Genomic DNA, 18180 nt, shown 5'->3' with positions numbered 1-18180 from the left:
ATTCAACTACATTTCATCATTTACCAAGCAATACAATAAGCTATTCAACTACATTTCATTTACCAAGCAATACAATAAGCTATTCAACTACATTTCATCATTTACCAAGCAATACAATAAGCTATTCAACTACATTTCATTTACCAAGAAATACAATAAGCTATTCAACTACATTTCATAATTTACCAAGCAATAAAGTGAGCCATTCAAATAAACAGATCTAAATTTATAACCAGAAAAAGAATTCAGGTTTAATATATGTTTATGTGTTTAAAGAGAAACATCTTCATAAGAAGAAAAAAATATATCAACAATTTAACAAGAATATTATCAAATTAAGCTATACATCATGGCTTTGAAGCTCAAGACTGAAGGCTGATTTTCAAAGATCATAGATATGTAAGATTATCAACTCCAAAATGTTAAAATATGCCATAATCAACAGTAATAACAACAAAACCCAACTCGACTACTCTTCATTACAACATCAATTTGGATATAACACAATCGTAAAGTGGCACACAAAATTGTACAATAATTTCATGTATTTCTTGAAGCAATGTAAAGTTTAAGTGCCAAAAGAAATATCAGTTTGATTTAATAATTTAATATAAAGATGTCATTGTATTCTTTTAAAAAAATATGTCTATATAATGCTTCTTTCTTTATATGAATAAATACCCAACAAATTCCTATTTGTGAATGTTCAATTCAATTGTGTCAATATTCAAATCACTTCCATTTGATCTTAGCTTTTAATTTTTAAAGGCATTAATTTTTCAAAACCTGATAAATGTTAATCTAATTATTTTTCAGACATCAATAATAAAGCCATTTTGTCTTCTTTATGTTTGTGTACAATCATTGCTTAGTCTATGGTTAAACAAATGCCAACAGGTACTTGCTCCGTCGACCGGTATAAACAACAAATACCAAAAAAAGTGGTTATTGAAGAAAGTTTTTAAACCTAATTTCACACCCATGCAGCAAACAGTGTCATTACTGAAATTTTTTTAGCACCCAAATAAACAATTTTGGTCATTGCCACATACCAGTACATGTAGCTCCCATCTCCTTCATAATATGTCCTAAATTTGATTCCACAAATATAAATAATTTATGTCTTTCATATAAGTTTTGAAGTCATTATATAGCTGCACCCACATGCTTAAAAATTTGACTCACTCCTTTTTTTTTTCCTCAGTTGAAGTCAGAAATGCAGATATCTGCATCAAATCACTCAGTGATACACTGGTCACTTGTCATTACAATGCAAATGCTACATGCACTGTAGCAGCCTTGAAGAAGTGGATGAACCTGATGTTATAATTGAACATGATACTCCCTGTTTTTGCACTGCATTAGTGCAAAGTCATCCCAAACTTGAATGAGGCAGTTTCACACCTGTTGCATTGTTAATCTCAAGTACATGGCAAAGTCAATACCCATATATGAAATAAATTATTTTTCAAGCCAAAATTCAAGTTTCTTATCAGATTGTCCAATTTGGGCAATTTATTATCTGTCAAAAACAGTACCTTTGCTCATGTCCAAAATACATGAATGTTCTTGACAATACAGTGTTTTGTTTTGTAAGTGTATTACCAAGAATTAAGTATTTAGATCTGAATGGAATATAGCAGACAAGTTCTAGAAATTATGCTTCTTTGTACACATTTTGGATTGAAGCACTTTTATGGATACAATGAGATCATGTACACAAGCTCTTAGTATTAACGATATTCAATTTACTTATATATTTATGTATGTACCAATGCATGGATCTCTGCAATAACAAATAATTCTTAATTACATTTCTGATATTTTTCATTTAATGTACATCAATTTCTTTGGTAACTGCAACAATGAAGCTCATGGTTTTGCACTACTCGCTCCCCGTTCTTATCTTTACTACCAAGAGGACAGACTTGCAATTTTTTCTTCAGTAAACTGAAATTGCCTCCATAATAAACAATACATTATGTAACACAATGGCATTCTTTGGGCACTGACTATTGTGTTATAGTGGGACTTCACCACTGGATGTACACTTCTTCAAGTCCGTTTTCTATAAATATTTTTTTGTATGTATGCAGCTAGTAAAATATGACAATGAATTACTTATGTATAATACAATGCATAAATGGTAATGAAATCTATTTGGCTTTATCACACATGGTCAATTGATTTGACTTTATCACAGTGTCAGTCTATTTGGCTTTTATCACACAGGGTCAATCCATCTAACTTTATCACACTGGGTCAATCTATTTGACTTTATCACACAGGGTCAATCTATCTGGCCTTATCACACACAGCCTATCTATTTGGCTTTATCACACTGTCAATCTATTTGGCTTTTATCACACAGGGATAATCTATCTAGCTTTGTCACACAGGGTCAATCTACTTGACATTTATCACACAGGGTCAATCTACTTGCCTTTATCACATAGAATCAATACTATAATCATTCTACTGCCCTTCATTTCATACAAGGATGTAAAAGAAAAATTTTGAGGGCAAACAGATAAGTGACTGAAAGACAGTGCAAGTGAGTCAGTGGTTGTTAAACAGTGAAAGAAAGTGACTCATTTTTTTCTCAGTAAGTTTCCAACTGGCAGAGTGAGTGAGAAGGCATTCAGATTGGTCAGCAAGACTGATGATAAGATAAATGTATGACTTGGAGAAGAAAGAGCAAGGAAAGGCATATCAGATATGAGACTGACATAATTTCAATAAAACACTTCATTTATGAATAAACTGGTGTAAAATCGTTCTACTCAGAAAAAAAGTCTTGATTATACAGGTGTAGTGTTTCAGTTTATGAGGTACCTTTGTTGTGTCTTGTCCACCAGTGCTCACAAATGTTGGACCATAGATCTTTTCATATCGAAGAATTCCTTTTTCAGAATACTGATGATTATCCAAGAATTCTTGGACAGTTTTGTAACCATGGTTATCTGCATTTGTTCTAAGATTTTTCTGAAGCAGCCATATGACCTGGTTTCGGTTGTGTTTTAGCTGCAACAAAGAGAACGCACTGATCAATGGTAAGATTCCAGTTATACAATATTCTAAGGATACTGCATGAACATAAAAAATGTTCTGTCCCATAATTGCAAAACAGACTGTGTGTGTGTGTGATTTGGATATTTAACGTAGCTTTAAAATAATTTCAGTCATATCGCAACGATGTCTGTAATGTGGCATTTTATAGTGATGTCTAGCACTGGGGCATCATGCCACAGACATGTAACATGATGTCCCACCCAGTCACATTATCCTGACACCAGGCCAACCAGTCCTAACACTAACATCTTAATGCTGAGTGCCAAGCGAGGCAGCTGTCAGTACCATTTTTGTAAGTCTTTGGCATGACTCGGCCAGGGATTGAACCCACCACCTCCCGCATCCAAGGTGGACGCTCTAACCACTAGGCCACTGGAGCAGTGTAAATTCAGACGTAGGACACATACTAAAAATGCATATATTTTATTATTAATACTCCTAGGAAAAAAAGGGGTGTAATCATTTCCTCTTTGTGTCCATCAATAAATAAGGAGATTTATACAACCATATCTCATGTTTCTTGCAAGCTCATGAAAGTTGTCACTCTTTAAAATACAATATTCAAACTTATCAGGTGACTTAACTAAGGTGTGTAGATTTGTAGTAAGGTTTTCAACTTTCTATTCAACTCCTGGGGCTCCCACTGACCCCAGTGGCAAGGTAAAAAAATCCACAGAGTGCTCATTTGTCTCTGTTGGTTATGCTCTTCCTTTTCATTTTGATATATTTCTTACTTTTATATTTCTTAAATTACTTAGTACTTATCATACATATAACATGCTATTCATGACTGGCACCAAGGCCTAAGTGCAGGGGTTACAGAAGACCAGGTCCAATGCAATCTTGCAATGTATGAAATGGCACTCTGGGCAAGCTTCATCTTTGGCAACCCTCGTCCAGAAAAAGCCCCAGCAAACTGTGAAATGGGGCCACCCACCAACACTGCCTGGGTTCAGCACCCTTGGTGGTAATCAGAATCATCCGCCCAATAAGACGGCCCTTAGATACGTCATCACACACATCAAATTAAAGGTCTCTGAGAGTCACTAAACCATGTTATCATGGATAATAAACTAAAAGTTCCAGAGATCTTTATAAATGCAATAGTTCTTTTATTGTTTATGATGTGCCTTTCAAATTCAGTGATTTCCCAATGGGGATGTAGGTGGACATAAGTTTTCATTATTCTGGCAATGCCTGGAGTCCTCCTCCACCTCCACCCATATCACCTCAGAGACTGAGCAAGATTACAAGGTAAAGAAAACCCAACATTTCAGCCCTTTCTTTATTAATTATTTTTATTTAATTTTTCTTTTGAAGCAGTTCTTAAATAACCAAAGACATAAAATGTATGTTATAATGCCTTATTTTTGGCCACATGGGACCTGGGGAAGGTAACAAAAGAAAACAGAACAGGACTCCATAGGATGGCTACACTGTTCAAGGTATAAGATCTATATTACGCATGTGCAACCTACCATCCATCGACTGGATCCGGCCTGAAAATTTATCTAGTTATGTACATCATAGGGTGTAGCTTTAAAAATCAATCATCTGGCTTGCACTGTGGAGGAAGTAATGCAAGCCTAATCTAAATAATTTGTTACACCACTAAATGACAGTATTTAAAGCAAAACAACTTTTGGAAAACCAGTTCTCTAAAGTTTTCAAAATGTCTGCCCTTATTGAGATATTACATTATCTTGCTTGTGATACTTTTGACAATATCAATAATTTTGCCAGAGGTAGATATAGTGAAAAAGATGCAAAATTACTTTTTAAATTTAAAATTTAAGACATGGAAAACATTTTGTTTGTGAAAACAAAAGAGTTGAGGAATACCTTAAATATGAGGAAATACTCAATTTCCTGCAGGTAAGGCCAGACTACTTTAAGAAAAATTAATGATTTTATGAAAGTATTCCAATCACGGATACCTGCTAAACATTCTGTGAAAAAATTCATTCTTACCAACCAAGCAATCAGATAGATATTTAAAACTTTCAATTTGAGTAAGAAATTTTGAAATGTTTAGCAAAACTGGGGCTTGGAGATCATAACACCCTGAGTTTGAGTTTTAGAATGAGTTTTCGCTCTCCTCCAATCAAACCTGGAAAGATAAAGTAAAGCTGTTTTCAATTGGCTAACACAAAACAGACAGGTCATAAGTTTAGTGATTTCCAAGCCTGGTCTATATGTGACAGCCATGGTAGATCAGCTGCCAGAGTGCTGGACTCATAATCATAGGGTTATGGGTTTGATACCCGTTCAGTCCAGTCTAGTTAAGCTGCCGTGGTGTGTTCTTCAGAATGGCACTTAGGTCTCATTTCCTCAGCATGATTTAGCCAATAATGTGTTCAAAGTGCCATTCAAAACAGCAAACCAAACCAAACCAGGTCAATATTCTGATATCCAAAACATAATCAAACCAGGTCTATATTCAAATATCAGAACCCCAACCAAACCAGGTCTATATTCTGATATAAGAAGCCTAACCAAACTCGGTCCATGTTCTAATATCAGAAACCTAACAAACCAGGTCTATATTCAAATATCAAAAACCAAACCAAACCAGGTCTATATTCTGATATCAGAAACCTAACCAAACCAGGTATATATCCAACTATCAGAAACCCAACCAAACAAGGTCTATAATATGACATCAGAAACCCAACCAAACCAGGTCTATATTCTGACATCAGAAAAATAATCAATCCAGGTCTATATTTTGTTATCAGAAACACAACCATACCAGATCTATATTCTGATATCAGAAACCCAAGCAAACCAGGCCTATATTACAATATCAGAAACCCAAGCAAGCCAGTCCTATATTCTAATATCAGAAAACCCAACCAAACCAGATCTATATTCTGGTATCAGAATCCCAACCAAACCAGGTCTATATTCTGATATCAGAATCCCAACCAAACCAGGTCTATATTCTGATATCAGAATCCCAACCAAACCAGGTCTATATTCTGGTATCAGAATCCCAACCAAACCAGATCTATATTCTGGTATCAGAATCCCAACCAAACCAGGTCTATATTCTGATATCAGAATCCCAACCAAACCAGGTCTATATTCTGGTATCAGAATCCCAACCAAACCAGATCTATATTCTGGTATCAGAATCCCAACCAAACCAGGTCTATATTCTGGTATCAGAAACCCAACCAAACCAGATCTATATTCTGGTATCAGAATCCCAACCAAACCAGATCTATATTCTGGTATCAGAAACCCAACCAAACCAGATCTATATTCTGGTATCAGAAACCCAACCAAACCAGGTCTGTATTCTGATATCAGAAACCTATGGATGCTGACATATACTACTGGTCAATGTTTGTATTCTTACTGTGTATATGCACTGGAATAGCTATATAATATTTGTGTAAATTAACCTTCACATATGTCTGTGATGGTCTCTTGAGGACAAGGTCAAATCCACAACATTCATTTTCCTTGGCAGAAGGCACAGTTGTGGCAGCAAAGAATGCATCATAGAGATGAGAATCTCTGTATTTGGTTGGGTTTTTCGTCCTTTTTCTGTCACCTGCAAAACAAACAATTCTGAAGTTTTAGTAATACTATTTTGATGTTCATTAAAAAATGGCACACATTCTCTCTCTTTTTTCAGAGGATTTTGAAAGAATGTAAAATTGTTTTGAAAGTTCCACATCAATTTATGATAAATCTGACTATAAAAGTGCATGCATTATTACATCTGGACACTGTAAATTTAGTTGAAAGGTGTTTAAAACAGAATTTATATTCAATGTCATTTTTATGCCATTCAGAAAAAAATTGCAGTAATAACTAGAAACTTGTTTAAAGAACTTGAACACCCATTCTGCAATATATGAGTTCCCTAACAAACTAATGTAAAATTCAAATTTTTCCCCAAAATCTATGCTGTAATAGATCACACGAACCAAATTATCCTATAAAGCTGTTTTCCTCATCAATACATATCCACAAACATATTTGCAAATATCCTTCCTGCTAAAACTGCATGGAAAACTGATTTAAACACAACACTCTGAGCTAAATTTATTGATGAATGAAATTTAAGTTAAACTGATCTACTTTTTGCATAAGCATGTCACCTTTAAAAAGAGGCTTTAGTCCTGTTGTGGTTGTGGGTTCAGCAACATTTTTCAGTACATGATAGGCTATACATGGCAGCCAGTATATCTGGTGGAGGAAGAACCCAGAAAACCTTGGCAAGAACCACCATCTTACGCAAAGCTAATGGCATGCTTTCTCACATACCCATGCTGGCCAACCCTGAGACTTTAACCCACTCAGACAGAGTTAAGATGTCAGTGATCTGTAATGTGAGTGCCTTAGACCACTTGGCCACATGGGGCCCCTATAAGGAGGCATTCATACAGAAAGCTGTCTGATCCTGTAGCCAAAACAAGCAGGACAAACAGAGATAAATACAAAATTTCACTGATGTGTACTGGCTGGCTGTAAGGACGGACACATATGGGTAACTTTACATGCTCTTTCACATTCAAGCTAGGCCAATGCGTGACTTGCATCTACTTTCTTTTGCTCTAAGTTTTTCTTTGCTCAGAACTGTTTCCCAACACCAGCCTTGCATCAAACAATGTCCACTTAGATAAATTTCTACCATATGTTCACAGGCAATGACATGCCTACCACAGTTTGAGTATGAATGTCCACAATGGTAATGCAGCAATCACCTTTTTATAGCAGTACCTTATAATGGTGACAGTTCATCAATATGACATGAAAAATACCAAATATTTTAAAGTTTCAAATATACATATTTGTCTATCAATACAAGATTATTTTATAATTAGTTACTCTTGTAACACTTAGGACTGGAACAATAAACATTTAATATTGTTAAATCTATTATCAGTATGCTTACAGCAACTGACATCAACAGAATTATCTCCTGTATTTACTTTTCAACATAGCATTTGAAGATGGTTAGCATCTGAAGATGGTTTAGATGTAGTGCTGTGTATATTTAATTCATATTGTGTGCTTGACCTTTGACTGCGATTGAGTGTAGAGTTTGGGGCTACCTGGTTTCTGTCATTTTTTTAAAAAGATGTTTACATAAAATTTAAATTCACCATCAAAACTTGTTCATGACTTTGATAGAATTTTCCATATGAAATTACCCACAAAGTCTTCATTCCTGTTTCACATCAGTCTTTGGGAATCTATGATCAGAATTTTTAGTTGTGCTCAGATATAATTTGAGAAGAATCATTTATTTGAATTATTCATTGGAATTACAAAGTGTTCATTGACATTTAGGACAAAAACACTACTTTGGGATTATTGTGAATTCATTTAAAGACAATCTAAATTATATCACTGATATATCAAGACTGTTGGTACATCAACATATTCCAGACTATTGGTACATCAGCAGATTCAAAGCTATTGGTACATCAAGATATTTAAGAATCTTGGTACATCAGGACATTCAAAATTATTGGAATTCATTCAGAACATTCTATACTTTTGGATTTTCACTTTATGTCCAAGAGAAATAAATTGTCTGTCAACTATTACTAAACTTGTTGGTTTTGCTCCTTGCTGTTACTTAGTTTAAGACCACAGAGTCGTAATAGTACAATATTAACCATATGTGCTTGCTTATATATCAAGTCAAACTGAAAATCACAGAGACCATGGTCTGCCATTGCACAATTCACTGGCAGATCAGGGTATGTGTTGTTTGTGCTACTGATTATTCCTAAGAAACAACACAGACCCAAACCTGCCAGTGCATTAACCAATTGTAGATCTGGGACTGTGCTGTTTGCAGCTGTACTCAACTTATTAGTAAGTATATACAGTATATATGTCTGAAGAAGATACAGAAAAAACTACTTAAGCAAAGAAAGTCCTCTTTAGTCCTGAAAAAATATTTGTTTTAGCTGAAACTAGTTCATGGGTATTTGACCTAATCTTATACATAAGAAGTACATTGCACTGGAGCTGCTGTAATCAGAATAATGATGTAGTAGTAGTAGTAGTTGTTGTTGTTGTTGAGGTTTAACAGTACATCAGCACATTACTGGCTATGTGGCATCTTAAGCCATATACATGTTGGATTTTTGCATTATGACCTTTGAGTCACTACCAGGTGTTGGGTTGAGTATTGTGGATGGGAGAGGAAGTGGTTTAGAATAAGCAGTAAAATAATGTTGGTTTGTGATTTTGAGTCATTGCAGCTGCACTGATTTAATTTCATCCTATGATCTTGCTGGTCTTAAATGAAAACAGTGCTGCTCAAACATTCACTATGGCTGCCCCATCAGCCATCTTGAAAATCTTGTTATTGTTATTCCTCCTAAAAGGATGGTCATATCAACATTCATAAAGATGAGATGTCGTCAGAGGTACATGGACAGACTGATAGCTGGACAGATGGAGGATATCATGAAATACCCAATACCTTTTAAGAAGCACACAATATCCCCAATGCCTATTTAGAAGCACACAATGTCCCAAATGCATTTTAAGAAGCACACAACAGCCCCAATGTCTTTAAGAAGCACACAATATCCCCAATGCCTCTTTAGAAGCACACAATGTCCCAAAAACATTTTAAGAAGCACACAATATCCCCAATGCCTTTTTAGAAGCACACTATATCCCTAATGACTTTTAAGAAGCACAAAATATCCATAATTCCTTTTAAAAAGCACACGACATCCCCCAATTCCTTTAAAGAAGCAGGCAATACTCAATGCCTATCAAGAAGCACATAATATCTGAAATGCCTTTAAGAAGAACACAACATCCCCAATGCCTTTTGAGAAGCACGCAATATCTCCAATGCCTTTAAAGAAGCAGGCAATACCACAATTCCTTTTAAAAAGCACACAGTATCTCCAATACCTTTTAAGAAGCACACAATATCTCCAATGCTTTTTAAGAAGCACACAATATCCCCAATACTTTTAAGAAGCACACAATATCCCAAATGCCTTTATGAAGCACAAATATCCCCAATGCCTTTTAAGAAACACACAACATCCCCAATGCCTTTTAAGAAGCACACAATATCTCCAATGCCTTTTAAGAAGCACACAATATCTCCAGTGTCTTTAAAGAAGCAGGTAATACCACAATTCCTTTTTAAAAGCACACAATATCTCCAATGCCTTTTAAGAAGCACATATCTCCAATGCCTTTTAAGAAGCACACAATATCTCCAATGCCTTTTAAGAAGCAATGAGATACTGCAATTTATCCAACAATTTGATGCAGACCTGACTGATGATTGCAAGATTCACGGGCAAATAGATATCCCCCTTCTTTCAACCATGACAGCTGTTTCTTTAGCAATACTTGGGCTTCTTCATCTTCCAAATACATCATGAGCCAGTTAGAGAAGATCAGGTCAAAGCTGAAAGATAAAGTCAGTTTTAAAACACCTACAAAGTAAGAAAGAACATGGTCACAGACTATCACACTGTGCAGAGAATCACAGGATGCAATGTATTGATGTTCCATTTGATATTACAACCAATAATATTAATGAATCTGTTGACTATTACGTTATGGTATTGCTGTCACTTTATATGACAGTTCAAATTTTAAACTTTCACTGTCATTGGGAACAGTTATAGTCGACTTTTAACTTTCATTGCCTTTTGGGAGAATTTTGGTCGAATTTCAATTTTCATTGCCAAATTGAAGAATGTAGTAAAATTTTAAGTTTCACAGCCATATGAAAGAATTTTAGTCAAATTTTAAATTTCAATGCCATTTGGAAGAATTTTAGTCAAATTTTAAATTTCAATGCCATTTGGAAGAATTTTAGTCAAATTTTAAATTTCACTGCCATCTGGAAGAATTTTAGTAAAATTTTTACTTTCGTTGTCATTAAGATTTTAAATATCTGGTCTCCTGTTAATTTTAAAGAAATGATTCATTCATGATTTGTGCATTATCCAGAGTTAAAAAAATTTATTATTAGCCAACATATGTATCCTTTGGAAACGTGTATTTTTTCATTTCAGTATTTATAAATAGTCATTCATCACCTACAAAAGTGTATCTCCTGTATAAGAAATGCTATAAATTGAACATGTTCATGGTCTTATCAGTACAAAGATGCATTCTCAATCTGGCCAAAATGCCATATTTGCCAGCCTATCCGGCAATACTTTTTTTGACCAGAAAGTCTTAGCTTAGTCTTATATTCCGAATCGACTTATATCTGGATTATGTCATCCAAATCAATATATCATATTTTTTGTATGAAAAATAATTCTCCAAGAGTATGAAAAATAGTGTGTAAAAACATATTCATTTTGGGAAAGAGATTGTGTATGAGAAAATATAGGATCCCACACTGAGTATTTTAAACAATTACATGATTGTCAGTATTAAAAATTAACATAGATCAGATGTAACTGTGCTAAAGCAGCATGCACCAGTAATGTACGTTGTTTGTAACACATTGTTTAAATTTGATTACATATATGTGCGTTAGAATTGACAAGTTAGAAGATGAATAACCATGACAAAGACATATTCCATCACAATTTTCATCCTGCACCTAATGATCAAATAAAACATATGCCCAATTGACAGAGACAGACAGACAGATATACAGATGTCTTCACAATTGTAAATCTATATTGTTCACTTACCTGATGACTGATCTTACTCATGTACAAGTGCAGTACCATATTCCATTATCAATTAATACCACCTAGGTAAGTGATTTCTTATAGTTTTTGTTACCACTTCCATTATTGCAAGAATCCCATGGCTCTGAGGCGGTATTTACATGCTAATTAAATATGCTATGGCTGTATTTAGTCATTCCAAGCTAGCACCTGTTTTAGGTCAAGATTCAGCAGACCAGATCAGATTAGCAAGGCTACCAATAGGGAAATGAGGCTACTCATGGGTATTATGAATTCCTTACCATATAATGAAAGGAAATGCCAGGTGGTTACTGGTGTAAATTTCTCAACTAGTGACATTTTTTAACTTTCCGACAGAACTGACAGCAATTTAAAGTACATCTAGCATAAGCAAAGATCAAAAACAATTGCCACCTAAGTACAGTAAGAGTACATGCACTTTAAACAGAATCTTATTTGTTGGGAATGGAGAGGTCATTATACCTGCAAAGAAAATTAGACAGCATGCAAAATGGTCATTCTTGGGATTTAACCTAATGGAGTCTATATCGATATAACTAATGTGAATATTTAAACCCTAAAGGAGTATAGTACGTATTTTCATAGTTTACATTTACTGTTTCATTTATTAATGTTTTTTCTCTTTAACAAAGTCTTCAGCAACACGGGGGCAATAAGGTAATAAAAAAACACAAAGAGCTGAACTTTCTTTCTCTCTCTCTCATATATCAGATCATAATTTATTTTCATCACGATGTGCAAGAAGAAAAATGCAATAGAATACATATGTATCCTTCTCTCGGTATCTCTCTTTCCACCTCCACCCCAAAAAAAACTGGAAAAAGTATTTAGTATTAATAATGCAATTTCCCTATTGCTGGTAATCTGAAAAAGCATACAGTGATACTTTTAATATTTATGAAACTGGAAGTTATTATAATTCCACACAGCATCACAAATTTTATCCTCTCTGTAACTCAATAAATTTTCAGGTCAGCATCATTATATGAAGCTAAAGGTAAATAATACATTTAAAATACTTCATGTGAAACAAATTAGGTACTTTTAGTTATATTTAATGATCCTGACTGGAAAGGTTACTGAGTTACATATAAGATAAAATTTGCGATGCTATATGGAACGAAGTGAAAAACACATTCTGAGGTATTTATCTGGCTTTGTCTTACACTCAGGATCAGCTTATATATGGATGAAGGATGGAAAATTTGCCAAATTTGCTGATTCAACTTAAACTCCACATCGACTTAAAGGCCAGCAAATGCAGCAGATGAAAAAATCCTCAGTAAAGTTGTTAGTGAGGGGGAAGTTAAACGAATGGAAAATAAGGTGCCATAACTCCTCTTAACGGTATTGTGGATGCTGAAAATAATCTCAAAAAAGAAGCTAGATCCAAATTTTTTGTTGAAGTCAAGTCTATGTGATTTAGATTTTTAATGTAGCTTCAACAATTTGTTAAACACTCCTTGGTAAAGTTATACAGCAGAAACCAAAGTCCGGTTCAAGTCAATCAGGAGGCATAACTACTTAAATGATGCCAGGAACCAAATGAAATCAAACTCATTCAAGGTCTAATCAATGCCAAAAGACACCACCAGTGTTTGAAATAATTTTTGAAAATTCAAATAATATAGATTTACTATTAAATACTAATAAATTTTGGACAGCCCAATGTTAAACTCAACACACAAAAAACATCTAAACCCCCACTTACGTGATAGTTGCATCCCCAAGAGTGGTCACATGATGCAAAATTTCATAACTTGAAATATTTGGTTTCATTACCTTTAATTTTCATTGAAAAATATGCACTTCAATTAACATTAATACAATTCATTTTAGCCATTTACAAATCATAATTTTGTTGTTTTTGACAAATAATTTCATTAATTTTAGTCTTCTAAAAGAATTAAATTTTTAAAAAATTCATAGGAAATTGCATTAATGCGCAATTCATGCAAGTCAAAATCACTTAAGTCAGCAAATACATGTACTGATGAACCATGCTGACCATCTTGCAGACAATCACACAAAACGTTCCGTAAAAGATAACTTCAGTAAATATTATGTTATTGGTTCATTTTAGATTCTATAGACCAATCACATGGTTGCTTGCAAAGCTGTTTTGGAAACAGCCCAAGATTTAATGCCACAAATAAGCACAAAAAAGGAAAAGAATGTACACTGAAAGAAAGCATGTGGAAATATTCAGCTGATTTTTGTTTAAGATTCACATAAAAAACAAAAAATTGTTTCTCAAAAAAATTCATCCTGAAAAACAGGATCATCATTGATATTAGTTTCAAGCTAAATCAAGTCACCTCTTTTCCTCAAACTCAAGCTTGGTAACATCTGCACACATGAAAGTGATATTATTGTGGTGCCCATTCACTTCCTTATTTTTCTCTACAAATTTTTCCATGAAGTCGACAGCAACAACTTCTTTCCCAAGCTCAGCAAGTTTTCCTGTAAACCGTCTGCAAATACAAATGATTACATTTGACTGAAACTCATCATCTCAGAAAGGTACTTGTATCAATTTAGGTTATAAAAAAGTTTCAAAGGAGAAATTTTAAGACAGGTAAACACATACCATACTAAAAATGTGCTGTCAATAAGGCACAAAGATGAAATACAGGTTCAAAATATTCATGGTCCAAGCTGTATAGAAGTATGGACCATGAAAAGGCAAATAATAGCTACACTTCATGGAGAAGTGGAAAATTAATGTTTTTCTACTATCTTGTTAGATTTAAACTCTGATGATTATCTAATGTAATGAGAAGCAGAACAATCTATGCTTGTGATGATTATACTTGCTTATAAATGTAATATTAATCAGGGGTCAACCTAGGCTATATTTTGGCACCAATGGCACAAAAATAATTATTGATGGCCTACTCAGATATAAATAAAATTTCCACATAGCATGTTGTCAACATAATTAACACAAAAGATACATGTCTACATGCCTGCCATGTTCCTGATTGTGAATATTATGCCCTTTACCAATGTTATGCATTCTTCCGATAAGCATCTGACTGAGATAAACTGATGGATTTGGCTAGACTGGTTACAAAATACAAAGCCTCATCAGAGCTCAGAACAGTTTGCAAAATTTTGGCCCATCAAAATATCCCATATCTATGAATTCTAGACTTAACCCTGATAACTGAATGTGAGCTTGATGAAGGTACAAAAAAAATCAAAGTGCAATTTTAGTGTTTGTAAAAATTATGAAGAATGCATGTGGAATAGTAAATAGATTTGCAAGTACTCAATTCCATTCTGGAATCACTGACACATCTGACCCTGACCTTTCACCTCTGAACCTCATAATACCAAAGGATGTTTCAGTCCCCATTTAAACTTGCATACACAATATCAATATCATGAAAATTCAGCCATGAAAGTAAAAGATGCAGTCACGTACGGATATTGTAACAATTTACCATCAAAACTGTTTCATCATATAACCTAAAACTATGACTTTCCATCACTGAGTATATTAAATCCACCATGTTGAATCTGTGTAAACATCTACAAAAACATATTAAACAGCTACACATTAACACTTTATCAGACTGTTGTAACATGAGCTCGGACCTTTTTCGTTCTTTAATCTCAAATCTTAAACACCCCTGGTGAGAAAGACAACTAATTCACCTCCTGAACATGTGCCCGGATGCAGAAGTTCATGAGTTCAAACCTCAACCGAGTCATACCAAAGACTTCTAAAAATGATACTAACAGCTACCTCGCTAGGTGCTCAGCATTAAGAGGTTAGTGTTAGGAGTGGTCGGCCTGGTATCAGGATAATGTGACTGGGCGGGACATCATGCTACATGTCTGCGGCATGATGCCCCAGTGCTAGATATCACTTTAAACAGCCACACTGCAGACATCGTAGTGATATGACTGGAAAATTGTCAAAGCTACGTTAAAAATCTAAATCACACACACACATTGAACATGTGATAGCCATTGTAACTTAGTTGGAAGAGTACTGGACTCCTAATTCATGAGTCTCTGATTTGATTTGAAACCTGTACAGGTATTTCTGGGTCAGCTGCCATGGCGATTCTTTGGGAAAGGTATTTTCCTCCAATTTCCTATCCAAGATTAGGCTAATAATCAGTTGAAAAGCAGACCTGCACATGCTTATAATATGGTTTGGTTTGGATTGGTACATTACAGCATAGCAATACAAACTAGGTTATTTAGTGGCAAGGCAATTGTATTATGGTGCCTTGCCCAAAGACACACCACGGTAGCTTACCAAGGCTGGTCAGATGATACAATTTAAATCCACACCCTTTCTGTCAAGAGTCCGGTAGGCTAAGCACTGTGACCTTGGCTCCAGTTACCATATGGATCAATACAATACCAATTATAGCAAAGTTTTACTCTGCTCTTCATAGGAAATAGCATACTTATACATACACCCTTTCTGTCAAGAGTCCGCTATGGTAAACACTGTGACCTTGACTCCAGTTACCATATGGATCAATAGAATACCAATTATAGCAAAATTTTACTCCGATCTTTTTTGGAAATAGCATACTTAAACTGCCATATTAGTTCATTTGGTCTTTATGCAAGGGCACTCTCTAGCTGCTGATGAAGAAATATTCCTACTTTGTCTCATCAGGAGTGGCTCTGTTGTTTTGAGCAAAGTCAACAAAAGGTTTACGCATGATTGCTGCAAAATTCAAACCAATGTCATTTTAAAAAAAAATGGACATGACTTTTATACAGCCCATCTTAAGGAGGCCAAGTCTCATCAAACATTGATTGATCATTCTGCAGCAGAAGTCTAAAACAGATTTTCTACATGACTGCAAGAGAAGCTACTTGAACACAATTTTGGTGGAAAATGTTCTAAGAATGATGTCTACCAGTCTTTTGGAGAAGGTAATAATCGGCTTTCCATGTAGTTGTTGTGGACTCTGTCTGTGCCAGTTCGAGTCTCGGATTCAGCTAGTGTGGGTATGTGAGAAAGCTTGCCGGTAGCTTCTCGTGGGTCGGTGGTTCTTTCCAGGGTTTTCCCGGGTTCTTCCTCCACCATTAATACTGGCTGCCATGTATAGCCTATCATGTGCTGAAAAATGGCATTAAACCCCATAACAACAGTTGTTGTGGAAGCTACAACATTATCAGGGAAGCCACACCAGAGATAATTTTTATTAAAAAACATTTCAACTAAGTCTGACTGAAATCTGCATATGGTTGTTTTTTAGAAAAGAAGTTGAAAACAACAAATGTTGACAAGGGATGAAACAATACACTTATGCTACATATCAATACATATTGAAATATGCAATCTATGCTACAATACATACTAATACACATAAAGTTTAACGAGGCAAATGACTGATAATTATTCATGGCAACTAACATTAAAAGTAACTTAGTTGTATAAGATATGTATTATTTTAAATTGATCTTCCTCTTCGATATCAATTTATGTATTGAAATGGCAAAATTACTGATGCATAAAGACAGTTGTGATTCACTACAGACCTAATGTTTACAGACAGGTAGTCGATAACTACAAGCTAACATAACCTTTAACCGGGTGGACTAAAATTGTGAACATGAAATAATTGTTGCTGTTGTAGGGTTTAACGCCATTTTTCAGCACAAGATAGGCTATACATGGTGGCCAGTATAATTGGAGGAAGAATCCTGGAAAACAACGGGAAGAACCACCAACCCACAAGAAGCTAGTGGCAGGCTTTCTCACGTACCAACGTTAGCCGAGCCTGAGAGGCAAACTCACGCAGACAGAGGTGAGATGGCATTGATCTGTACGGTTAGCGCTTTAGACCATGCGGCCACTCAGGGCCCCCAACATGAAATAGAAGAATAAAAAAGGAAAGGTTTCTCCACATTTCATAGCAACTCACCCTATCCCTGATCCCAACTCCAAAATTTTGTACCCTTCGTAGGGTGGGAGGTAGGAGAGGATTTCCGGCAGCTCCAACCTATTTACCTCTTCTGCCTGTGTGTCCAGCATCATTTCCTCCAGAGAGGCATCCTGGGAATGTTCTACCCAGTATTCTATCATCTCTAGTCTTGCTAAAAATATAAATAAGCATATATATATATATATATATATATATATATATATATATATATATATATATATATATATATTTTAAAACACTGATTATTCAGTCATTTTTAACAACAGATTATCTCTTACCATATATATACCCATTTATAAGTCAGATCTCACTACATTAGCAACATAATCCCCAAACTGCCATAGCATAATGTACCAGCAAATCAGCATCCATGTTCTTTGTTCTACTGATTACACCTAACAAACTGTACAGAACCAGATCTGCAGACACATTATGCAATAGCAGATCCATTAAACCCAAAATAATAACAAAAATAATGAAACATCATCATG

General features: G+C 34.8%; 1 protein-coding gene across 5 annotated transcripts in view; it reads right to left on the bottom strand.

The window, feature by feature from the left end:
• Positions 1–18180, bottom strand: part of LOC149780597 (uncharacterized) — a 51874-nt gene that overhangs the window by 18791 nt on the left and 14903 nt on the right. For all 5 annotated transcript variants that reach the window (XM_089937714.1, XM_089937715.1, XM_089937716.1 and 2 more), the window contains exons 2-6: positions 17669–17840; positions 14081–14236; positions 10353–10489; positions 6483–6634; positions 2836–3024 (exon numbers count right to left, since the gene is read on the bottom strand). In XM_089937714.1, coding sequence (XP_089793840.1) covers positions 2836–3024; positions 6483–6634; positions 10353–10489; positions 14081–14236; positions 17669–17840 — 806 coding nt within the window. The remainder of the gene's footprint in view (positions 1–2835; positions 3025–6482; positions 6635–10352; positions 10490–14080; positions 14237–17668; positions 17841–18180) is intronic.

Source organism: Sinohyriopsis cumingii, chromosome 16, assembly GCF_028554795.1.
Source record: "Sinohyriopsis cumingii isolate HCF-2022 chromosome 16, ASM2855479v2, whole genome shotgun sequence".
Lineage (NCBI taxonomy): Eukaryota > Metazoa > Mollusca > Bivalvia > Unionida > Unionidae > Sinohyriopsis > Sinohyriopsis cumingii.
This window is presented reverse-complemented; position numbering and strand designations above follow the sequence as displayed.